Genomic DNA, 26,910 nt, shown 5'->3' on the forward strand with positions numbered 1-26,910 from the left:
CCCACCCAGCTACCTAACCACCCACCTACCCACCCACCAGGCTACCCACCCACCCGGCTACCCAGCCACCCACCAGGCTACTTACCCACCCGGCTAAGGGCTGCCTACCTACCTACCCACCAGGCTACCTATCCACCCAACCACCCATGGGAGCTGCGCGCTGGATGGAGGCTGGGACAGGAGGTCTGCTGCTGCAGGTGAGTAAATGGTTTTTTTTATTATTTATTTTAGCAGGTGTATGTTCTGGGCAGGTCTGCCACATGATTGCGTGTATGTTCTGGGCAGGTCTGCCACATGATTGCATGTATGTTCTGGGCAAATTTGCTACATGATTGCATGTGTTTTCTGGGCAAATCTGCCGACATGATTGCACGTATTTTCTGGGCATATCTGCCGACATGATTGCACGTATTTTCTGGGCATATCTGCCGACATGATTGCACGTATTTTCTGGGCATATCTGCCGACATGATTGCGCGTATTTTCTGGGCATATCTGCCGACATGATTGCGCGTATTTTCTGGGCATATCTGCCGACATGATTGCGCGTATTTTCTGGGCATATCTGCCGACATGATTGCGCGTATTTTCTGGGCATATCTGCCGACATGATTGCGCGTATTTTCTGGGCATATCTGCCGACATGATTGCGCGTATTTTCTGGGCATATCTGCCGACATGATTGCGCGTATTTTCTGGGCATATCTGCCGACATGATTGCGCGTATTTTCTGGGCATATCTGCCGACATGATTGCGCGTATTTTCTGGGCATATCTGCCGACATGATTGCGCGTATTTTCTGGGCATATCTGCCGACATGATTGCGCGTATTTTCTGGGCATATCTGCCGACATGATTGCACGTATTTTCTGGGCATATCTGCCGACATGATTGCACGTATTTTCTGGGCAAATCTGCTCACATTATGTGTATTTTCATGAGAAAACCTGCACAATTATGTGAATTTTCTGGGGAAAGGGTCACCAAAACCTGGGCCCACTGTCTTTGCGTTGCACTTTTCAAGGGAACCTGAGGTGAGAATAATATTGAGGCTGCCATATTTCTCTCCTTTTAAGCAATACCAGTTGCCTGGTTGCCGTTCTGGTCCTCTGCCTCTTATTCTTTCAACCATAGACCCTGAACAAGCATGCAGCAGGTCAGGGGTTTCTGACAATATTGTCAGAACTGAGAAGATTAAGCTGCATGCTTGTTGCTGGTGTAATTCAGTTTATTACTGCAGCCAAATAGATCAGCAGGGCCGCCAGGCAACTAGTATTGTTTAAAAGGAAATAAATATGGCAGCCTCCATATCACTCTCACCCCGGGATCACTTTAAATTACAGTTAGCTCTGCCCTTATCCGGTCATTGCCACGCCCATTTTTTGCCGCGGCGCTACGCGCCGCAGGTTCTATCCACACCCATTTTTTGCTGCGGCGTGCTTCGCGCGTCGTAGGTTATAGCCACGCCCATTTTTTGGCGCGGCGCGCTTCGCGCGCCGCAGGTCAGGGGGGCCCACAATTGATATTTTGCACAGGGGCCCACTGCTGCCTGTGTCCGCCACTGGTCCTATCCTCCCGTCTATCTATGCAACTGTGGGGGGTTTGCAGTCTGTGGAGGGGCTTGCAGGATCCTAATCTGTTTGTTATCCCGTGGCTGTCCTGGCCCTCTGTATAGGCGTGTTCCTGCCCCCAAATGCCGCCCCCCACCCGGGTCCTCCTCTGCCCGGTCCCCTCTGATGCCTTTCCCCGGCTCTCTAAATGTTGTGTGGGGAGTGGGAAGGCTGCCGCTTACCGCCGGATGATAGCGATGTCCTCGGTGAACAGCGGTATCCTCGCTGTTAACAGCCGCTGGGTGGTCCGGGCACAATGCGGAAGCCTCTCTGCCTTCACTTCCGCTTTGGTGATGTAAGCAGAAGTGAAGGCAGAGAGGCTTCCTCATTGTGCCCGGACCACCCAGCGGCTGTTAACAGCGAGGATACCGCTGTTCACCGAGGACATCGCTATCATCCGGCGGTAAGCGGCAGCCTTCCCACTCCCCACATAACATTTAGAGAGCCGGGGAAAGGCGTCAGAGGGGACCGGGCAGAGGAAGACCCAGGCGGGGGGCGGCGTTTGGGGGCGGGAACACGCCTATGCAGAGGGCCGGGACAGCCGCGGGATAACAAACAGATTAGGATCCTGCAAGCCCCTCCACAGACTGCAAACCCCCCACAGGTGCCTGAGACAGAAGGGGTAAGAAGAGGTATCACAGGGGGCCACTCAGAGCACACAGGGGGCCACTCAGAGCACACAGGGGGCCACTCAGAGCACACAGGGGGCCACTCAGAGCACACAGGGGGCCACTCAGAGCACACAAGGGGCCACTCAGAGCACACCGGGAGCAACTAAGAGCACACAGGGAGCCACTAAGAGCACACAGGGGGCCACTAAGAGCACACAGGGGGCCACTAAGAGCACACAGGGGGCCACTAAGAGCACACAGGGGGCCACTAAGAGCACACAGGGGGCCACTAAGAGCACACAGGGGGCCACTGAGAGCACACAGGGGGCAACTGAGAGCACACAGGGGGCAACTGAGAGCACACAGGGGGCAACTGAGAGCACACAGGGGGCCACTAAGAGCACACAGGGGGCAACTGAGAGCACACAGGGGGGCACTTTAGATAACACAGGGGCACATAAGAGTACACGGGGGCATTTAAGTGGACACAAGGAGCACATATGAAGACACAGGGACAGAGGAGAACATAAGGGAGACACTAATCGTACACTTAGGGGACACAGGAGGTACAAGGGGGCATATTAATTGGGGAGGGGAGAAGATCCATAAGATGCCCCTGCACCATGGATGCACCAGGTTTAGTATTTTTTTCCCCCTGGTTTTTATCCTCTAAACCTAGGTGCGTCTTATGGTCCGAAAAATACGGTAAACTATGGGCTTGTAATTAGGGATGGACGCAAAACTGAAAAACATGCACCTTTATTTCCATATAAAATATTGGCGCCAAACATTGTGATAGGGACATAATTTAAACGGTTTAATAACCGGGACAAATGGGCAAATACATTTCATGGGTTTTAATTACTGTAGCATGCATTATTTAAAAACTATAATGGCCGAAAACTGAAAAATAATGATTTTTTCCCACATTTTTTCCTATTTTCCCATTAAAACACATTTATTTATAAAATAATTCTTGACATAATGTCCCACCTAAACAAAGCCTAATTGGTGGCGAAAAAAACAAGATATAGTTCATTTCATTGCGATAAGTAATGATAAAGTTATAGACGAATGAATGGAAGGAGCACTGAAAGGTGAAAATTGCTCTGGTGCTCAAGGTGTAAAATCCGCTCAGTTGTGAAGTGGTTAATACATGCTAAATTATATAGAAAGCAAACTTATTTACCTTTAATATTTAGACCTATTATTGAGCAACTCATTAATTACGGTAATAATTCTATGATCACTATACATGATTAACATATATCAGCGTATAGCAGGCTTAGCTTCTGCGGTGTATCTCTGATGGGCAAGCCTTGCTTAGCAGGCATTATAGCCAGATCTGCGTAAAGTAAAGTCAGAACATTTCTCCAGTGCTATCTTAAAGTGGATCCGAGATTAACTTTTAGTCATTGCATAATTGTGTTCCATTCCTATTGTTTATATGGCATTCTTCAAGCCTATTACTTTTTTGTTTTTGTTTTAATACTCTAATTTCCTATAAACTAAACAAGCCTCGCCCACAGGTTTTCAGAGAGCCAAGGCATTTTCAGACAGTAGCAAGCGCTCATGGGAGCTCAGTCTGGGCAGGAGGAGGTGGAGGTATTACTAGCCAGAGATTTCAGAGGCAGAGGGGAGGAGGGAGGAGGAGGGGAGATTAGGTTTTTTTTTCACAGGCTGAGTGCTGATGATGCAGATAAGCAATAGAAAAGTTCAAAACGCTCTACCCCCCCCCTCAGTTCCAACCGGTAGGTGCAGGATCAGGAAAGCTGATGTTCTTTATTCAAAAATTCCACATGGCAATGACAATAAAACCACAAGGTTCAACTGACGCGTGTCGGGCTTACAATCTGCCCTTAGTCATAGTTAAAAGTGAACCTGCAATGGGAAGGCTTTATGTAGGTGGGAGAAGGACATGCTCCACCCCATACCTCAACCAGCCTTCACCTTAAAGGAGACATTACAAATATACATTGTACATAAATACATAAGAGAATATTAAGTGTATTAAGATTAAAAAGTTATCTATGTAAAAAATCACCGCTGGAGGGAACATTGTGCCTCAAATAACTCACAACATATTATAGATCGGAGGGGAGCAGTGTTGCCAACTCATCCCTTTAATTACTGACACATTTAAGTTATACAGGTTCTGGGGCTATTTGCACATAATCAGTGCCATAACTGCATCTACCTAGCCACAAAACCTGTATAATTCATATGTGTCAGTAATTAAAGGGATGAGTTGGCAACACTGGAGGGGAGAGAAGAGAAAATGTAGGTCCCATGAGAGGGTGGAAAAGTGGGAGGAAGCAAAATTAGTAATCATAAACTAAACTCAGATCCCAACGTGTGTTGAGACCCTTCGGGATGCGAGTGTCCATCTTGTGGATCCAATATGCCTCTCGCCTCAAAAGCAATTTGTAAGTGTCACCACCTCTCCTGGGACTCACCACCCACTCCACCCCTTGAAAAACAAAAGAGGAAAGATCACCTTTGTGTACGTTTTGAAAATGTTTGGAAACCACCGACTTTTTGAAGGTGTTCCAATTTGTACCGCAATAATGTTCAGCGATGCGGGCTCTCAAATTGCGGGTGGTGCACCCCACATATTGTAGATGGCACAAGGTGCAAGAAATAACATAAATGACGTACTTGGTATCGCAATTCACATAATGTTTGATGGAGAGACTGTTGCCAGTGGCAAAGGAAACAATGGACGATCCCTTTTCTAGGTAGGGGGACGACCTACCTGGCTTGCAACGGTGGGTTCTTATCCCTGTGGGTTTACAACCTGTCATTATTGTCACTGCCATAAAAAGGGATCGTCCATTGTTTCCTTTGCCACTGGCAACAGTCTCTCCATCAAACAGTATGTGAATTGCGATACCAAGTACGTCATTTATGTTATTTCTTACACCTTGTGCCATCTACAATATGTGGGATGCAGATAAGCTTGCTTGTGTGTAATGTTTACAAACAACATGGCTGCTGTCATTGTATCACAGGAAGAAATAATCGTATTCTATTGAGGCTGTTTGCAGGTAGATTTGCTGTGTAAACTATCTAAACTTTAGATAAGATATATATATAGACAAGTTACTTGTTATAGTTAGTTTTTCATCTCGGATCCTCTTTAATATAAATAACCTTGTACAGGGAACAGACAGCTTACGGCAGAAAATAACATAAAGGGTTACTCTAACCAACAATCTAACTCTGATTAAAGAATAACTCTGCTTATAATCATAAAATCTTGAAATTCACTCATGTAATCTGCACAACATTTTAAAACCTATATAATCAAGTTGAAGCAAGATGGAGATCATAATTTCTCTATTAATATGAGATTTTCTGACACCAGTGGCCATTACCTATACACATAAGACTGCCAACTCTCAAACCAACCCAACTCCCCCACACAAAAGCCTTTTAATAAAACCAAAAGCCACTACCTTCTTGTCAATAAAATCTTTCTGCCAAACTCTTCTTAAAGAGAACCAGAGATGTAGAAACATATTTTTTTTTATACATACCTGGGGCTTCCTCCAGCCCCATAAGCCTGGATTGCTTCCACGCCGCCGTCCTCCGCTGCCTCTATCCGCCGGCACCAGGTCCCGTACTCCCGGCCAGTCGAGCCAGTCGAGGCAAGCGCACTGCGTCACTGCCGGCGGTCGCGGCCAATTGTCCGCATCACAGGGACTCCCTCCATGTACAAACGCTTGCGCCTCCATACTGCGCAGGCGCATGGGTACGAATATGGAGGGAGCCCCTGTGATGCGGAAAATTGGCCGCATCTGCCCGAAGTGACGGGACCTGGTACCGGCGATAGAGGCTGCGGAGGACGGCGACGTGTGAGCGATCCAGGCTTATGAGGCTGGAGGAAGCCCCAGGTATGTATAGTAGCTTTTCCTATTTTTTAGTTTGCTCCGTCTCTGGTTCCCTTTAAAATGGGGCACTGCTGGAGATTTTGGAAAATGTAGTTCCACCAGCTGCCAATCAATGCACATTACTGTGTTGTATTTGGTACACTGGACCCTGCAATGCCGTGCATTGGCGATCACTGTTGAATTACTGTATCACCTCCATTTGTTGCTGCGCTGCATGCTGCGCTCCATCTTGCCGTCACTCCCTCCATCACAGTGGAAGCTCCTGCTGTGAAGGAGTGCTGGGGCAAATGGAATGGCGGCATGCAGCGCAGTGGCAAGAATTAACCCTCTCTGCCATGGCTCCCTCCTCGCGCACACAGGGTTACGGTTTCTCAAAATCGTAAAATTGTTCTCACTCATTCTTAATAACAGGCATGTTTGTGACATCCTGCTGTTTAGAGATGGTCAGCGAGTTGATAACGTTTCCACGCTAATTTAAAGCAAATTGTATATGCAGCTTGAAACTCAGCCCATCAAAATCAGTGAAAGTACTTTTGCTTGACCCAATACAAACGTATTAGCATCTCACTGACCAGGTCTTCTGTGTATCCATTTAAAGCTGGTACACACCTTCAATTTTGATTGACCAATTTTATCACCTTCATGTGGTATGAGAGCTTACCGGCACAATCTGGTCATAGTATTCAATATTTGTTAGCCGTCATACTACATGGAGGGGGAAAAATTGTCCAGTCATTGTCCAATCAAAATTGGAAGAGCACCAGTCTTTAATCCTACTGGAAAACACACAACAGTTGCTATCTGAAAATGGCATCAGTGGGAACCATAGAGTTTACACATCTTCTTCCCCTTATCAATGAAGGCTGGTACACACTTTCAATTTTGAATGGCCAATTGCTAAACAATGTTACCACTTCCATGTAGTATGAGAGCTTACTTACACAATCTGTTCATACTATTTAACCATTTATGCCTCCTGGACGTGATTCTCAGGTCCAGGCAGCTGCTGATGCGTGCTCCCACGGGTGCGCCCGCACGCCCCTGTGCCACCCCCCAGTAGCCCGGAGATCAATGAATGGGAACCTGGTTCCCGTTCATTGATCTATGTCCCCGGCAGAAAAACCAACAGTCTCTTATCAGAGGCCGCAGTCTTTCTGAAAAAAAAAATCCTGTCTTCTTCTCGCTTCCTGGAAGTGAGAAAGACCCCCCCCCCCCCCCAAAAAAAAAAAAAAAAATCTCAATGTGGCCATCTTGTGGCCAAATAGTAAAACTACATCTACATACATTTTTTTTATTACATAAAATACACATTATTGCATTTAAAATTAACTTCATTTAATAACATTTTTAATGGAAAAAAAAAAAAAATAGTTACCTAAGGGTCTGAACTTTTAAATATACATGTGAAGAAAGTATATTACGAATATTTTTTAAATTATAAGCTTGTAAATAGTGATGGACGCAAAACTGAAAAAATGCACCTTTTATTTCCAAATAAAATATTGGCGCCATACATTGTGATAGGGACATAAATTAAATGCTGTAATAACCGGGACAAATGGGCAAATAAAATACGTGGGTTTTAATTATGGAAGCATGTATTATTTTAAAGCTATAATGGCTGAAAACTGAGAAATTATGATTTTTATTTCCATTTTTTCTTAATACTCCTGTGAAAATGCATTTAGACAAAAATAATTCTTAGCAAAATGTACCACCAAAAGAAAGCCTAGTTGGTGGCGGAAAAAAAACAAGATCTAGATCAATTAATTGTGATAATTAGTGATAAAGTTATTAGCGAATGAATGGGAGGTGAAAATTGCTCTGTTGCATACGGTGAAAAATCCCCGCAGGCTGAAATTTTTAATATCTGTTGTGAGGGATCAGCTGCAAATGGTGAGTACTCAGCGGGAGATAGCAGCACAGACAGGTGTAGTCTCCAAAACAAACAATAGTTTATTGGACAGCAGGCTTCTAAAGCTAAGTACTCACAGGGGGACAATTGTAGCTGTCGCTAGCACACGGGAGCAGTGGTGTAGCTTAGGAGCTGTGGGCCCCGATGCAAGTTTTACATGGGGCCCCCCAAGCACTCTATACATAACAATTGATATGGCGTGCCAAAACCTGCCAATGGCAACTACAGTGTCAGAGGTGCAAGAGGGGGATGGGGAACAGTTTGTTAATGATTACCACTATTCAAAGTATCTATACAACTGATTATTATGAGCACAGGACCAATATAGAGCTAATGCTGAAGTTCAGGGAGGGCCCTACGAGGCCCCTCTGGCCCAAGGGCCCTGATGCGGTCGCTACCTCTGCACCCTCTATTGCTACGCCCTTGCACGGGAGCGTGTGCGCGACAGTTCGGCGACAGCTCGTCGCCAAGTCCCTCTGCATCCACACGGCAGCAGAGGGATTAGCGATGCGGCGGAAGCTGTCGCCGAGGTTCCTCCCCCCCCCGCCGGAAGCTCCGTGTGCTGTGTGTGGGTAGCTGTCGCTAGCCCGCATACACATGCGGGGCTAGCGACAGTTCCGGCGAGGTTGCGGCGACGGCTGTAGCCGGCGATTGAACATGTCAATCGCCTGGCGACAGCTCCGACGGGCGACGGTTCGGGGCGCGCGCGTCATACACACGGGCGAACTGTCGCCGCAACACGCGCGTGCCACGCGGTTGCGGCGACGGCCGTCCCCCGTGAGTATGGACCTTTAAACAGCAGTCTTTTGGCAGTTTGTAAAGTACAGTTCAAATGAAAAACAAAAGGCCAGTCCAGGCCAGCAGCTTACATTCAGCTTTCACTATCAGGAACACACCAAACTCCAGGTGCAGCCTGCACTTTCTCTCCAGAGCAAAACCAACTTCCTGAAATCAAACGTGAAGTCTTTTTACTCAGCAGACTGTCAGACCTTGCTGGTCACACCCACTCTCTCTCCTCCTACTCCAGCCTTTCAAAGCTGCTCTGTTAACCCTGTGTGAGCCTGACTTCAGCAGAAGCCCACATACACAGAGCAATCGATCCACCCAGGATCTGGCGACCAGATGCGCCTGCCCACTCTGCATCTGGTCAGCTCCGGACCCAAGTAAGGTTTTTAACCTCTGTCCATGTGTCAGACAGCCAAAACCTTTTTATTCCGGAGCTGCTACTGGATGTAGCGTCTGATCCCAGGTGGAATGTACCTCCCATCCAACACAACCTGGGACAAATCGATTACCTCCTGGGTATCGACTTTGTCACACTGTTGACCCTCAAACTACATGATTGGCCAATCGTAATTGAAAATTTGTACCAGGCGTTAAAGAGAACCAGAGATGAAGCACCCTCTTGTATTTTACCTTATAAATCAGTGGGAACATGACAGTAAACACCTAATCTGCTCTTTGTTTCATTGTTCTCTGTTAAATCTGACTGTTATCACTTCTGATAAGAATCCCCGACTGAGCACTCAGTCTAGCTTTGCTACGGAAAGATTATAGCTGAGTCTGTCTTCTCTGGTGTCTTTTCAAGCCCAAGCCTGCCCCCTTGTGGCTCTGCTATAATGACTCAGCAATAATCATTCCCAGCAAAGCCAGACTGAATGCTCAGTCCGGGATTCTTATCACAGCTGATAACAGACACTTTTAGCAGTGAGGATGAAACAGAGAGCATGGTAATTGTTTTCTCTAATGTTCTTACTGATATATATGGTAAAATACACAAGGGTGCTTCGTCTCTGGTTCACTTTAAGGTGCGTCCACACGTCCAATTTTTATTGACAATTTTACCACTTCCGTGTAGTGTGAGGTCCAACAGATTGTTTATACTGTGAGCAGATTGTGTAAGTAAGCTCTCATACTCCATGGAAGTGGTAACAGTTGCCAATGAAAATTGGATGTGTGTACTAGGTCTAGCTTTGACTAAAGCCTGGTACACACTTTCAATTATGACCGGCCAATCACTGATCAATTTTATCTCCATGTACTACGAGAGTTTACCTACACAATCTGCTCACAGAATTCAATACCTGTTGACCCTCCTACTACAAAGAGGTGGTATAATTGGTCAGTGATTGGCCAATCATAATTGAAAGTGTGTACCAGGTTTAAGAGTGCATACACACATCTAATTTTGATTAGCCAATCCATGACCAATGCCATGCTTTGTATTTTCCATAAACCTACCAATCCTCAGGCAGCAGGTTGATCTAGACACATTGCAACTGTTTCTCACATCTCTTGCTCCCACCAGATATCATTATAAAAGCATCTTTCCCTGCACTCAGTGCAGCATGAAGGGGCTCCGTGAAGGCAGCAGTGAAGGTGTGGAGGTGTTTGATGGGGTCACACAAGGCATAAAAAGAGATCTGTCCAGCCTCATAATCCAGATATATCCTGACTCTATCGATGGGGGTCGTGTCAGATAACTGCATCTTATCATTGTCATGTATGGCCCAGTACTGCCTACCAGACCTGTACACACACCACAATTTGTTATTATAACCGGTCTTTGACTGTGTCTTCTTTCTTCGGGCTATGCTGGGGTAGCACATCCCAACACACCAGTCACCTGGTTTTCTGACATCCATTTCCCAATAATGCTGACCCCTGGAGAAATTTTCGCTGCTTATTACTTGGATGTAATCCTGAAACCTCTCTGGAAATCGTGGACGATTCTGGTTTTGTGAATAGGACACAGACCTCCTGTCATCTGATATAAGCAGATCATTGTGAGCCGTGTGTACGTCCAAAGTTATATCCGCAGGTTCCTGTGTGTAGAAGCAAAGATTTGCCTTTACCCCCACTACTACATCAGTTATTGAGTGTAATGCTTGTGTGATGCAAGCTCTATCCACGCCCATTCCGTCACAGAGTGGTTTATCTAGCGTTTCTATAATTTCCTTGGTTCCTTCCTCAGAACGACACGTGTCACCCATTTCTGAGTCTTGTAAGACACTCAGTGAATCGGTCATATTACACAGCTCCTCAATGTGGCACTTCCTCCTGGACAGTTCATTCTTCTTCACTTCCAGCTGCTGAAGAGCACTATCATAGAAAAGCGACACCTTCTTTGCCTGCTTGGAGAACTCATTCAGGACCGTCTTTTTCAGGTCATCCAGACGTGTCCTGAGGTCTCCAACCAGGACATTCACTTCCTCTATTTCACCATCTGCTTCATCTTGTGCTTTTCTCCTTTGTCCCTGCAGACTCTTGACTCTTTTCCCCGTCTCCTCTGTTTCTTTTATCACTTCTTCCAATGCCTGCCTCAGCTTCTTCTTCTTCTTCTCAGAGGCCTCATCCAGTGACTCTATCTCATGACCTTTGTGTATGCCGATCAGGCAGCAGGACACACAGATGCAGACAGCATCCTGATTACAAAAGTATTCTAGGAACTTATCCTTATGGACAGGGCATTTTCTCTTCATCAAAGACGTGGTGGGATCAGTCAGAATGTGAGCTGGAGACTTTTTGTGGACACTCAGGTGTTTGTCGCACAGAGAGACCTCACAGTGCAGGCAAGATTTAACAGCTGGTGCAGGAGAATCCACACAGTGCGAACAAAAGATCACAGAGTCCTCGTGACCTGCTTTCTGAGACAAGAAATTCTCCACTATGTTACGCAAAGCTATGTTCTTCTGCAGGGCAGGCCGCTCCTGGAAAGTTTTTCTGCACTCAGGACAGGAGTAAACTCCAGATGCTTTCTGCACATCCAGCACACGATCAATACACTCCCGGCAGAAGTTGTGTCCACAGGTCAGGTTTAAGGGTTCGGAATAAATGCCCAGACAGATAGAACACTCCAGCTGCTCTCTCAAACCAGCAGATGCCATCGCTGACAGCAGAGTAGGAAAATGAAAGCAAAACTAGTGAACACAAAGAAAAGACATGGGTGTGTCAGTTAATATTACACAGAGAAATGGAAACTCACATTCCTCAATAGTAACAGGAGCAGAGCCGGCACAAGGTCCTCCAGCACCCAAGGCTGAGACACCAAAGTGCGCCCCTCCATCCCTCCCACCCCAACTGTCACACACTGATTGCTATTAGACTAAGAGGGCCACAGGGCCCCCAACACCTTAATATCTAGTTATCTGGCTTGCAGTCACTGCCATGTATCCCCTTTTTCTTATTTCTTTCTGCTTCAAACACAATTAGGAATGACAGGTGAATGAATTCTGCGCCCCCTCCTACACTGCGCCCTGAGGCTGGAGCCTCTCCAGCCTCGGCCCGGCCCTGAACAGGAGAGTGATGCAGCTAGAGGTGGCTACACACAATACAATTTTTCATACATAGTTTTTCCTGCATATGAAGCTAATATGCTGCTGGAAACTTTCTGTAACATAAGGGCACTTTCTTTATCTCCTGCATGAGATGTTTTGACTGGGTCGAATGTACGCAGCTCTGACAGTTGTGCTGTATGTTTGTTTAATACAAATATTGTTGAAAAAAAATCATATTTCTTTTCAATTCGAGAATTAGGGCTGGTACCCACTAGGTTGATTTCAGCAGCATTTTTGGATTGCCGACAAACGCTTTGCCAATGTCTTTAAATGGTGGTGAACCCATTAGTGCGATTGCCATTGGGGTTAATCGCAGAACATGCAGCATTTTGTGCGCATTTGCGGTCAATGCTATGTATAGTAGCGCTGCAAAATCGAATTGAAAAGCGAATTTGAAGTGAATTGGGAGCCGAGCATTTTATATAAAGTTAATTATATTTACCGAGTGTCCTGATGTCCAGCTTCTGCTTGTAGCCCCGCCCCCTAGCAGAAAAGGTCACAGGTGTTTCTCTGATTGGTCCTAGTGTAGCATCTAAGACTTCTTCCATAAAATGGTGGGGCTATGGACGGAAGCCGGACATCGGGACAATTGGTAAGCATTAGGCTTCTTGCACACTGCAAGCGATTCCGATTCAGATTCCACTTTTTAACCAGCTGAGCGGTCTGGACGAGCTCAGCTCGTCCAACACCGCCAGCGGCTGCCGCTCAGGCCCTGCTGGGCCGATTTTAATGAAATAAAAAGCAGCACACGCAGCCGGCACTTTGCCAGCCGCGTGTGCTGCCTGATCGCCGCCGCTCTGCGGCGATTCGCCGCGAGCAGCGGCGAAAGAGGGTCCCCCCAGCCGCCTGAGCCCAGCGTAGCCGGAACAAAAAGTTCCGGCCAGCGCTAAGGGCTGGATCGGAGGCGGCTGACGTCAGGACGTCGGCTGACGTCGATGACGTCACTCCGCTCGTCGCTATGGCGACGATATAAGCAAAACAAGGAAGGCCGCTCATTGCGGCCTTCCTTGTTTATTCTGGGCGCCGGAGGCGATCGGAAGATCGCCTCCGGAGCGCCCTCTAGTGGGCTTTCATGCAGCCAACTTTCAGTTGGCTGCATGAAATAGTTTTTTTTTTATTTAAAAAAAACCCTCCCGCAGCCACCCTGGCGATTTAATCAGAACGCCAGGGTGGTTAATCAGTTTTTGATTCAGATTTGCAGTGTGCAGGGAGCAAACTGCAAATCTGAATCTGAATCGGAAGTAAAAACAGATTAAAAAGCGGAATCTGAATCTGAATTGCTTGCAGTGTGCAAGAGGCCTTATAAAGTTTATTAACCTCTTAAGGACCATAGGTTTACAACCCCCTAGTGACCAGGCTATTTTTTACAATTTAGGCCACTGCTGCTTTAAGTGCTCGCTGCAGGGCTGTACAACTCGGCACACAAGTGATTTCCCCCTCCCCCCTTTTCTGCCCACCAACAGAGCTTTCTGTTGGTGGGCTCTGATTGCTGCAGGGATGTTTATTTTTTATTTATTTAGATTTTTTTTTCAAGAAATGTTACTATGTTTTTTTACATTTATTTTTTCCTATCTACTTAACCTGGGAGGGGGGACACAGAACACTAGCGGCCCATCTAGCTACCTAATCTGGAAGGGGGGACACAGAACACTAGGGGCACATCTAACTACCTAACCTGTGAGGGGGAGGGGGGATACAGAACACTGGTGACACATGTAGCTAACTGGAAGGGGGCTGCATAACCCATGGGGTACATCTAGCTATATATACTTGGGAGGGAGCTACATAACACTGGGGGCACATCTGGCTATCTAAACTGGGGAGGGGGCTACCTAATACTAGGGGAACATCTGTGCCTGTGTGAGGTTATTTTGAGGCCCAATGGTTTTCCATTCGACTGCACCATAGCCCTGCTCCCTGCATCCCCCCCCCCCCCCAGTCCCCGGAGAAATGTTTGGACTGGAAAGTGGTCCCCGGGCCGAAAAAGGTTGGGGACCACTCCTGCACATTACCACAATGGCACATTACAGAACTACCGGTAATACTGCATGTGCGGCAATCTAACACGTGGCAAAACATTTTATGAAATTTTGACTTGATAAAGAAGCAAAGTCTTGATATACAAGAATGTACAAAATTGTACTTAAAGTGATCCTTAACCCTGGCAAGGGAAAACAGTTTCACTTACCCAGGGCTCCCCCAAGCCCCCTGCAGCCATCCTGTGCCCTCGCCGCTCCTCGTGTGTCCCCCGGTCCCCGCCGCGGATTAGTTTCGTTTTCCCATGCGTATTCTTCTCCGCCTTGCCGCTGTAAAGCGCATCCTGTGCAGGCGTACTGCACTTGATGGGTACGTGAAACTTATTTTCCTTGCCAGGGTTAAGGATCACTTTAAAGTGAAAATAAACGGATAAACAATTCTATCTAATCCCCTCCTCCTAAAAATTCACTTTTAGATATCCCACAGTTTTATGTTATGTTATGTTTGAAAACTTAAAGTTTAACTGTCGGGCATAAAATAAAAAATCAATTCTTTATTTTTATCTAGTAAACAAGTAATAAGGATGCTAATCAGGTAACCCAAAAGTTAAAATCTCTATTACTTTTCTTGTTTATAAATGATCATTCCCCAGTTTACCTGATTTATTTTTTACGTTACAGGGCATGCTGGGTTGTACTTTTTTTGCTTCTGTACATTATTTAAGTCTACGGGGAAATAAAGAAGCAAAAAAAGACAACCCAGCATACCCTGCAACTTCCTTTGTGCGGCAACGTACCACTGTACCAAATAAGAGTCAGGTAAACTGGGGAATGATCATTTATAAACAAGAAAAGTAATAGAGAATTTTACCTTTTGGATTGCCTGGTTAGCATCCCTATTACTTGTTTACCAGATAAAAATAAATAATTGATTTTTGATTTTATGCCCGACAGTTACACTTTAAAAAGATTTATTGTTTTGTCTCAGCTCAACGAAACTGTGTGTCCCCTGTCTCAGAATACTAGAGTACTAAAATATATGAACTATTACCCTTTTTATCTATCCACTGCTCTTTAGAAGCCCAGTTCTCTGTTAGGAAAGTATTTTATGGCTGTAATCCTTATCAGTGAGCGACAGGATGGTCCCTACTGGAGAAAAACTGTCAGTTGCATAGCTGAATATTAACTCTTTCAGTCAGAAAAAGAAGAAAAGCAACACAGCATATTTATTTGTGAGCTTGGCACTGTACATACACGTCTACTCATTGACACGTAGAATTAAGGCAGTTCTGAAGGCGAAAGGGGGTCAAACACCGTATTAGTATGGTGTTCCTAATAATCCTCTAGGTGAGTGTATTTCAACATGTCACATGTCACTTAAGGTTCTCAAAAGTTCCTACCTCCACCCATTAGGGAAGCCCCCTCCTTCAACATCTTCAAGAAGACCCTCAAAACTAACCTTTTCACCCCTCACAAGTGCTCTAAACCCACAGCTGAACTCTGGTCCCCTACCTTTCGTGTCCTTACCTCGCCCTCTAGATTCTCTAGATTGTAAGCCTTTGGGCAGGGTGCTCCTCCTTTTGTGTCCTACCTGATCATGAACCTCCATTATTGTGCACCCATGCTATGCATCTGAGTGAACCTAACTTGCCTAATCTCCGTGCTCCCATTCAGTGACTAAGCAATACCGTGTACTCATACTGTGCTGCGTGATCTGGTTTTCTTGTATTCCTGTATGGTCATATTGCTGTATGTCACCCCTAAATATTGTCTGTAACCATAACTAATGGCCAGCGCTGCGTAATATGTTGGTGCTATAAATACAATAAAAAAAAAAGTTCCTTGTTAAAGCCACAAAAACAGGTTGCGGTGAGCCAACAGATAGCAATGATTCTCTTATAGTGAAAATCTTTTTTACTTTTTAACTTTATACAGTACTTCATATTTGATATATTTTCTATAAATGTTTTTGGATTGTGGAATGAATCATCTGAGCTTCCATTCATCCTTAAAGGAAAATTTGCTTTTCATATAAGGGCCCTTTTCCACTAGCAGTCGCTAGCGTTCACGCTGAACGCTAGCGATTGCTGAATCGCAATTCCGGCGATTTCCCGACGTTTGCGGCCGCGATTTTGCTATGCACTGCATAGCAAAATCGCGGCAAATATCGCTCCGCCGCGCGTTCGCGTTCCCGTCAAAAACGAATTGCGGTAGTGGAAATGACCTACCGCGATTCCTATGTTAAAAAGCAAACCGTAGCGATTGTAAAATCGCTAGCGGTTTGCGAATTCATGATTCGGCCAGCGCAAACGCGCTAGTGGAAAAGGGCCCTAAGAGTGCTTTGGATAACAAGCATGTTATTGGAAAGAATTGCACTCGTAAACCAAGGTTCCACTGTATTGACTTTTTTATTTATCCTCTGCACTCAGAAGCTGTTCTCTGCAGGAAAGTGTTTTATGGCTGTAATTCCTTATCAGTGAGGGTTACACTATAATCGGACAAGGGTCTGACAAGACAGAAAATGTCACTTGCATACCTGAAGGTTAACTCTTTCAGGCAGACAAAGAAACACAGCCTAGTTACTTGTATGCTTGGCACTGTACATACACATGTCTTATCTCATCATGTCACGTTACCTTTAATAGCAGGGCGTACTTTAAATGGAACCTGAAGTGACAGGTATATGGAGGCTGCCATAGTTATTTCCTTTTAAACAATACCAGTTGCCTGGCTGTTCTGTTGATCTCTTTGGCTTGGCTACAGTAGTATCTGAATCACAGACCTGAAACAAGCATGTGCTAATCCAGTCAGACGTGAGTCAGAAACATCTAATCTGCATGCTATTTTAAAGTATTAAAGGCAGAGGATCAGCAGGACTGCCAGGCAATCTGCATTGTTTAAAAGGAAATAAATATGTCAGCTTCCATATCCCTCTTGTTTCATGTTCCCTTTAAGTACCAGCAGGCATGAAATGTTTTTAAAAATGTGTTCAGGTACTATTGCCTCTTTCCTCCTCATCCACACCTAATTGTGGTACATATCTGTCTTCCCGCAGGGCTGGGTGCGCTCTGTCCGAGCCCAGAAAGAAGTCTTATTCTTGCACATCAATGATGGATCCTCCCTGCAGAACCTGCAGATTGTGGCGGAGCCCAGCCTTAATAACAGGTAGTGGTCACTGCAGGAAACAGGAAGTGAAAGCTAAACAGGAAAACGGGACTTCACGATTTGTTTATTTTTTTAAAAAGTCACATGTTTGTACACCGAAGCAAAACATAGGTATCCATGTACAGTTTGCATATAAATATTTAACTGTGTGAAGTTCAGTTTTTATTTTTTTTTATGTGCAAGTTTGTTTGTTGATAAATGTATATACTTGTTTTCTTTGCTTGCGGGTAGTGCCATCAGTTTCGGCGCTGCAGTGGAAGTGTCCGGGACGCTGGTGAAGAGTCTGGGGAAGAAGCAGAACATGGAGGTGAAGGCAGAAGATATAAGAGTGATTGGGGAGTGCAACACAAAGGTAAGAGTGCCATTTGCTACGCCAAATACTCATTACACAATGCAGGAATGGAGGATTAACCCTTCGCAGGCAAATAGAATTCAAGCCTTAGTTCACCTGCCTGTATTTTTCAGTAAAGGAGAACAGGAGTCTAGGACATTACTCACACAATGTTCATATCTGATGCAACCTTCCCACAGAAAATGGACTTGAAAATGGACCAGTCAAATCTTGCCAAGTTAGAATTCAGTTGGTTCTTTTTCAATCTGCATAAATTTGCATTTGCTCAGAATTATCCGCATGTCACTGACCGCCCCCGCTACTTGGTTGTGTGTAGGCATCCTAAGTAGGAGTAGAGAGTAGTGTCTAACGAGTGGCTACTCACAAGTCAAGGTTGCTTTCAGGCAGCCACAGTATATGTATGTACCGTGTTTCCCCCAAAGTAGCACACGGTTTTATATTAATTTTTGCTCCAAAAGATATGCTAGGGCTTATTTTCAGAGGATGTCTTATTTTGGGGGAAACACTGGTAGTTTTCCTATACAAAATGTATATACTGTATGCCATGATGAAACACAGAGCTAGTGGTTTGCAGATATTGGGCTCTCACTTACAAGAAATTGATTCTGCTGATCATGTGGGTAAGAGTTTATTTCTTGCAGGCAGAGAACTCTGTCAGGCTCCACTGAGCTATGATAGGATAAGCTGTGTGTCCTGGGAAAAGGTGAAGAGGTGAAGTGCTGCTGATGCTTATCACGGCAGGTCAAGGGGGCTGGCTCCAACAAAAACACAAATTGCCTGACACACATATACAGGACTGTAGAAGTCTCATTATACTGCTGCTCTCCTGTATTCAGGCTTTGTATTGAGTGTGACTTGCTGGTGTCATGTGGGCTGCTGCTAGGGCTTACATTCAGGGGGAGGGCTTATATTTCAAGCATGCTAGGAATTCCTGCTAGGGCTTATTCTCAGGGGATGTCTTACTTTAGGGGAAACACGGTAGGGAGGTACCAACAGGTGTCTTTTGTCTTGTGCAGGATTTTCCCTTCAAGATAAAAGAGCGCCACCCGTCAGAATACACGCGCCAGTTTCCCCACCTCCGCTGCAGAACCAACATGTTCGGATCCTTACTCAGAATCCGCAGTGAAGCCACTGCCGCAATACAAGAGTATTTCCAGGTAATGTCTGCTCCTAATGGCTTCCCTTCAATCCTACAGCTGTCTGTATTACTCAATAATACAGCTCGTCCCGGCTTACAAACACCTGACTTACAAGCCTATATGAACCTACCTGAAAACAGTAAATTTTGATTCTGTGGGAACAAGTCAAATATTTTTTTCTCTCAAAAGGACCTTGTAGTTTATGAGTAAAATCAACTTAATAAAAAATTAAAGAAAAATGTCTTTTAAACTTTATAAAGTGACCTTGTGCTCCAGTACACGGAGGGCAGAAGGGATGAGAGGTGACACTGTGTGTGTGTTTTTTTTTTGGGGGGGGGGGGGGGGGTTGCACAAATCGGGGATGGGGGGGCACTGAAGGTAGAGGGGACAGAGGGGGACACTGAAGGCCCAGGGGAAGAGAGGTGACACAGAGGGGGAACATTGAAGGGACGGGAAGAGAGCTGACACAGAGGGGGAACGCTGAATGCACAGGGGACAGAGGGGGACACTGAAGGCCCAGGGGAAGAGAGGTGACACAGAGGGGGAACATTGAAGGGACGGGAAGAGAGCTGACACAGGGGGAACGCTGAATGCACAGGGGACAGAGGGGGACACTAAAGACACAGGGGAAGAGAGGTGACACAGAGGGGGAACACTGAATGCACAGGGGACAGATGGGGACACTGAAGGCCCAGGGGAAGAGAGGTGACACAGAGGGGGAACATTGAAGGGACGGGAAGAGAACTGACACAGGGGGAACGCTGAATGCACAGGGGACAGAGGGGGACACTAAAGACACAGGAGAAGAGAGGTGACACAGAGGGGGAACACTGAAGGCACAGGGGACAGAGAGGGGACACTAAAGGCACAGGGGAAGAGAGGTGACACAGAGGGGGAACACTGAAGGCACAGGGGAAGAGAGCTGACACAGGGGAAACGCTGAAGGCACAGGTAAAGAGAGGTGACACAGGGGGAACACTGAAGGCACAGGAGAAGAGAGGTGACACAAAGGGGGAACACTGAAGGCACGGGAAGAGAGGTGACACAGGGGGAACACTGAAGGCACAGGGGAAGAGAGGTGACACAAGGGGAACACTGAAGGCACAGGGGAAGGGAGGTGACACAGAGGGGGAACACTGAAGGCACAAGGGAACAGAGGTAACACAGAGGGGGAACACTGAAGGCACAGGGGAAGAGCGGTGACACAGAGGGGGAACACTGAAGGCACAAGGGAACAGAGGTGACACTAGGACACTGAAGGCATGGGACAGAGGGGGACACTAAAAGCACAGGGGAAGAGAGGGGACACACTGAAGGCACAGGGGAAGAGCGGTGACACAGAGGGGAACACTGAAGGCACAGGGGAAGAGAGTTGACACAGAGGGGGAACACTGAAGGCACAAGGGGAAGAGAGGTGACACAGAGGGGGAACACTGAAGGCACAAGGGGAAGAGAGGTGACACAGAGGGGGAACACTGAAGGCACAAGGGGAAGAGAGGTGACACAGAGGGGGAACACTGAAGGCACAGGGGAAGAGAGGTGACACAGAGGGGGAACACTGAAGGCACAGGGGAAGAGAGGTGACACAGAGGGGGAACACTGAAGGCACAGGGGAAGAGAGGTGACACAGAGGGGGAACACTGAAGGCACAGGGGAAGAGAAGTGACACAGAGGGGTAACACTGAAGGCACAGGGGAAGAGCGGTGACACAGAGAGGGAACACTGAAGGCACAAGGGGACAAAGGATACGCGGGGGGAACAGAGGGGACACTGAAGGCACAGGGGAACAGAGGTGACACTGGGACACTGAAGGCACAGGGAACAGAGGAGGACACTGAAGGCACAGGGAAAGAGAGGTGACACAGAGGGGGAACGCTGAAGGCACAGGGGAAGAGAGGTGACACAGAGGGGGAACACTGAAGGCACAAGGGGAAGAGAGGTGACACAGAGGGGGAACACTGAAGGCACAGGGGACAGAGGGGGACACTAAAGGCCCAGGGGGAAGAGAGGTGACACAGAGGGGGAACACTGAAGGGACAGGGGAAGAGAGGTGACACAGAGGGGGAACACTGAAGGCACAGGGGAAGAGCGGTGACACAGGGGGGACACTGAAGGCACAAGGGGACAAAGGATACGCGGGAGGAACAGAGGTGACACTGAAGGCACAGGGGAACAGAGGTGACACTGAAGGCACAGGGGACAGAGGGGGACACTGAAGGCACAGGGGAAGAGAGGTGACACAGAGGGGGAACACTGAAGGCACAGGGGAAGAGAGGTGACACAGAGGGGGAACACTGAAGGCACAGGGGAAGAGCGGTGACACAGAGGGGGAACACTGAAGGCACAGGGGAAGAGCGGTGACACAGAGGGGGAACACTGAAGGCACAAGGGGACAAAGGATACGCGGGGGGAACAGAGGGGACACTGAAGGCACAGGGGAACAGAGGTGACACTGAAGGCACAGGGGACAGAGGGGGACACTGAAGGCACAGGGGAAGAGGGGTGACACAGAGGGAGAACACTGAAGGCACAGGGGAAGAGAGGTGACACAGGGGGAACACTGAAGGCACAGGGGAAGAGAGGTGACACAGGGGGAACACTGAAGGCACAGGGGAAGAGAGGTGACAGAGGGGGAACACTGAAGGCACAGGGGAACAGAGGTGACACAGAGGGGGAACACTGAAGGCACAGGGGAAGAGAGGTAACACAGAGGGGGAACACTGAAGGCACAGGGGAAGAGAGGTGACACAGAGGGGGAACACTGAAGGCACAAGGGGAAGAGAGGTGACACAGAGGGGGGACACTGAAGGCACAAGGGGAAGAGAGGTGACACAGACGGGGAACACTGAAGGCACAAGGGGAAGAGAGGTGACACAGAGGGGGAACACTGAAGGCACAAGGGGACAAAGGATACGCAGGGGGAACAGAGGGGACACTGAAGGCACAGGGGAACAGAGGTGACACAGGGGGAACACTGAAGGCACAAGGGGACAAAGGATACGCGGGGGGAACAGAGGGGACACTGAAGGCACAGGGGAATAGAGGTGACACTGACGGCACAGGGGACAGAGGGGGAACACTGAAGGCACAGGGGAACAGAGGTGACACAGAGGGGGACACTGAACACAGGTGGGCATAGAGGAGTTACGGGGACAGAGATGGCTCAGTGTTCTGACGTAATAATGGATTCAGGTTAAGAACGTATCTACAGGCCCTATCTCGTTTGTTAACTGGGCAATACCTGTAGTTTGTTTTCACTTACATGTGTACTGGAAGTTACAGAGTACTCCAGACCCCCCACAACCTCCCCCCCCCCCCCCCCATTCATAGCAAAGTGCAGCCTAAAATATTCCGTTTTCTCTTCCCTCTGCCTGCCCACCCAGAGTGCAGCACAGAAGCATACTATGATTGTGAATGGTTAGTTACCTGATATTGCAGACTGAATTCCCTCTTCTGCAAATCTATTTAATCATTTAGTAATTATATAGCGCTGACCTCTTCCACACTACGCCACCTTGCTGCGCAAACAATTTAGGTGTGCCTTATCCTGCATTTATATACTGCAGCACCTAATATTCCGCTTCCCAGCAGTCCAATGCTTTCTTGAACATGGACATAGCACAGAATAAAAAAAAAAAAAAGAAGCTATAGATGAAGTGTTTCTATCTGTACTTAAAGGTCGTTTTCAGTAAGCAATGCACTTCATAATTGCCACCAGTAGATGGCAGACTTTGCTTATAAACTAATGGTACATGGTGAACCAGAACTCCAAGTAGTGTGTAAGGGGCTTAAAAGGACCAAAAAGCCCTAACTTTAACGGAATTGTGCCTTCTTAAAACAGAAGGTCTTTGAGATTATTGAGGTGGGAGTGAGTATAGGAAGTGTCCCACAATGCATTGCTGCTGAATATGCAGATCATCTTTGTTGCCCCTGAAAGCTAAAAACACCTCCTGTTTTCAGAGGGGGGACTTTTGTTTTGCTTACAATTTTATTAGGAGTGCTTTTTTGGTCCTTTGTAGCCCCTTACAAGCTCCTAGGAGTTCTGGTTCACCATGAGCTTGCTGGGTAGTCTGTAACTCTGGGTGTTTCAAGTCCCACCCCATGGAGCCATATCAAACCGTGCCATGCACTGATGAGAGCCAACCAGTTTGAAACAGTCTGGATGCATGTTGGATAAGTATGGCTCTGTACAATTAGCAGTGGTTCTGGATGTGTGTTTAGCTTTCAGGGACCACAAAGGGATAATTTGCATATTCTGCAGTGATGCATTGTGGGGCACCTCATATGCTTACTCCAACCTAAATAATCGTACCTTCTGTTTTTCTTATAAACTAATGTAAGAACTCAATTCCAATTTAGACCACCTGGGAGCATGTAAATCACCGTATATAGTGGGAATAATGACCAATTGAGTCGCCTTATAATACTTCATTAAATTTGGCAGTGGCAACCCGCCTCGCCGTTCCAGACAAAGGCATTGATGTGTTTTTGTAACACAGTAATATCTCGGGTTTGTTTTCAAAGAGACTCTGTAAAAAATGTTCCCCTGGGGGGTACTCACCTCGGGTGGGGGAAGCCTCTGGATCCTATAGAGGCTTCCCCCGTCCTCCTCTGGCGGTCTCGCTGCAGCCCACGGAACGCATAGCCGACAATTTGTCAGGCTGTGCAATATTTACCTTCCCTGGCTCCAGTGGGGGCGCTGTTGCGGCTCTCCGCTCGGAAATAGATGATCTCTGTCGGGTCTGCTCTGCTGCGTAGGAGACTTGCGCCTGCGCAGTAGAGCGGACCGACAGCGATGGGCTATTTCCGCCTATCTCCGAGCGGAGACCTGATACTGCGCTGGAGCCAGGAAGGTCAATATTTGCATCACCGCTGTTCAGAGGGGCACAGCGAGACCGCCGTGGGACGCAGGAGGACGGGGGAAGCCTCAATAGGATGCGGAGGCTTCCCCCACCCGAGGTGAGTACCCCCCAGGGGAACTTTTTTTTTGTTACAGAGTTTCTTTTAAAGGAATTAAATATGGCAGCCTCCATAACTCTCTCACTGCAGGGCCACTTTAAATGACTCCCGTTATTCCGTTACCATTTCTTTTGAACCGTCATCAGTTCTGTGTTGTTACAGTGAGGTGCCAGTGTTAATGCCTGTTTGGAAATTTGGGAGAATGTCGCTGTGCCAGTGGCAGTGTTGCAGAAGTGTAATGTGATATTTTTCTGCTTGTAGAACAATGGATTTCTTCACATCCACACCCCCATAATTACCTCTAATGACTGCGAGGGAGCTGGGGAGCTCTTCCAGGTGGAGGTAGGTACTGCACTGTGGAAGCAAACCTCATACTTAAAGAGGAACTCCAGTGAAAATAATGTGATAAAAAAGTGCTTAATTTTTTACAATAATTATGTATAAATGATTTAGTCAGCGTTTGCTCATTGTAAAATCTTTCCTCTCCCTGATTTACATTCTGACATTTACCACATGGTGACATTTTTACTGCTGGAAGGTGATGTCAATGAAAGGAGATGCTGCTTGCTTTTTTGGCAGTTGGACCCAGCTGTAAATACCTGTTATTTCCCACAATGCAATGAGGTTCACAGACAGGAAACTACATTACACTGTGGGAGGGGTTTCACCACACTATCAGCCATACAGCGCCCCCTGATGATCAGTTTGTGAAAAGGAATAGATTTATCATGGGAAAGGGTATAAGAGCTACTGATTGGGATGAAGCTCAATTCTTGGTTACGGTTTTTCTCTTTAAACTGTACCTGAGATGGATGGGTCAAAAGGCTTTATACTTACCTGGGGCTTCCTAAAGCCCACTGTAGTCCATCTGCTTCCTTGCCGTCCTCCCGGCCCTCTCCGTTGTGCTAATGTCTGCCCCGTAAAGTTGTGGACTACTGTGCATTTTATTTATTTATTGTACTTATAAAGCGCCAACATATTACAGACAATATTTAAGGGTGACATACAGTAAAATGACAATACATGAATACAAGAAAGACCAGATCATGCAGCACAGTATGAGTACAAGGCAATGCTTAGTCACTGGATGGAGCTTGGAGATTAGGCAAGTTAGGTTCACTCAGATGCATAGCATGGGTTCACAGTAATGGAGGTGCATGATCAGGTAGGACACAAAAGGAGAACCCTGCCCAAAGGCTTACAATCTAGAGGGAGAGGTAAGGACATGAAAGGTAGGGGACCAGAGTTCAGCTGTAGGTTTAGAGCACTTGTGAGGGGTAGTAGGCCAGAGTGAAAAGGTGAGTTTTGAGGGCTTTCTTGAAGATGTTGAAGGAGGGGGCTGCCCTAATGGGTGAAGGTAGGGAGTTCCATAGTGTTGGAGCAGCTCTTGAGAAGTCCTGGAGGCGTGCATGGGACTGGGTGATGCAGAGGGCGGTTAGGCGAAGCTCATTGGAAGAGCGGAGTGAGCGGCTAGGTGAGTACCTCTGAGTAAGATCGGAAATGTAGGTTGGACAGGTTTTGTGGACAGATTTGTAGGTCAGACACAGTATCTTGAATCTGATTCTGGACTGGATAGGAAGCCAGTGGAGGGATTCACAGAGGGGAGCCGCCATGGTGGAGCGATGGGAGCAGTGTATTTATTCTGGCTGCCGCATTCATGATGGACTGCAGCGGGGCTGTTCGGGTCATAGGGAGACCAGACAGCAGGGCGGGAAATTATGAGGGCATGGATTAGGAGTTTGGTGGTGGTAGAGGTCAGGAAACGGCGAATCTTACAGATGTTACGAAGGTGGAAGTTGCAGGACTTTGTGAGGTTTTGGATGTGGGGAGTGAAGGAGATTGTGGAGTCCAGGGTGACACCCAGACAGCGGGCTTGAGAGGTAGGGCGAATGGTAGTGTGGTTAACAGTGACATGCACATCTGGGAGGTTCATGGATGGCCGGGGTGGGAAGATCATAAATTCCGTTTTGTCTAGATTTAGTTTCAGGAACCTAGCGGACGTCCAGGAGGAGATGGCTGATAGGCAGGAGGAGACCTTGTCCATGGTAGTGGTGGATATGTCAGGGGTGTGGAGGTAGATCTGGGTATCATCTGCATACAGATGATAGTTAAAACCCATGGAGGAGATAACCTTGCCAATGGAGGTCCTGACCGCGCACACCACTAAATGGACGAGAGTGTTCTGCGCAAGCACAGTTTGCTTGTAACTGTGCTTAGGCAGAATGCTCTCAGGTATGGTGCGTGCAGCTGGCACCGTTCCTGTGCAGAAGTTTGCAACCCAGCTGGATCGTGGACTTTACAGCAGCACAACAGAGGGCATTGTAAGAACATTGAGGGAGCAGAGGAACTACAGGGGGCTGGAGGAAGACCCCAAGTAAGTTTTATGTGTCTCAGGTTTACTTTATAGCCCAGCGAAACCAAAAACTGCACTAGACAAATTCTCAAAGCAGCCATGTTGACTAGTGTCAAGTGTTTGCGTTTGAGAGTAAAGTTTCCAGATTCAAAAACCCATTTGTAGCCATGCTTGCTGGAGCTGTGCACCTATCTATGTAGGCTTAATGCTAGGTACACACAATTCAATATCCGTCCAATTGATGGGAATCTAGTGATTATTTCCAACATGTCAGATCTGAAGGAAGTAGTAGTTAGGGCCCCTTACAGCTCTGGACCCCCATGCGGTCGCAGGGTCTGATCCCCTATACTTACGCTCCTAAGTAGAGAGGAAGCTTAAAGTGGACCTGAACTCTTGCACAAGACAGAAGGAAAACAGAGAGAAATGTATTTAGAGAGTTTAGCCTGTCGTCTAATCCCCCCTCACCAGTGACTAATCACAATTGTAACTGTCAGCTGGCTGCCTCGGCAGAGCAGCTAATTTGTAACCAGAGGATATTAACAATATGTCTGCTTCCATGAAAACAGGAGGTAGACACACTGCAGATTTATTGCAGGATT

The 26,910-nt window shown here is 47.0% G+C and overlaps 1 protein-coding gene across 2 annotated transcripts in view; it reads left to right on the forward strand.

Moving 5' to 3' along the window:
- Window positions 1–26,910, forward strand: part of NARS2 (asparaginyl-tRNA synthetase 2, mitochondrial) — an 85,080-nt gene that overhangs the window by 22,324 nt on the left and 35,846 nt on the right. For both annotated transcript variants that reach the window (XM_068264800.1, XM_068264799.1), the window contains exons 3-6: window positions 17,399–17,508; window positions 17,740–17,860; window positions 18,877–19,017; window positions 24,220–24,300. In XM_068264800.1, the coding sequence (XP_068120901.1) occupies window positions 17,399–17,508; window positions 17,740–17,860; window positions 18,877–19,017; window positions 24,220–24,300 (453 nt within the window). The remainder of the gene's footprint in view (window positions 1–17,398; window positions 17,509–17,739; window positions 17,861–18,876; window positions 19,018–24,219; window positions 24,301–26,910) is intronic.

The sequence above is a fragment of the Hyperolius riggenbachi genome, chromosome 2, assembly GCF_040937935.1.
Source record: "Hyperolius riggenbachi isolate aHypRig1 chromosome 2, aHypRig1.pri, whole genome shotgun sequence".
In the NCBI taxonomy this organism is placed as follows: domain Eukaryota; kingdom Metazoa; phylum Chordata; class Amphibia; order Anura; family Hyperoliidae; genus Hyperolius; species Hyperolius riggenbachi.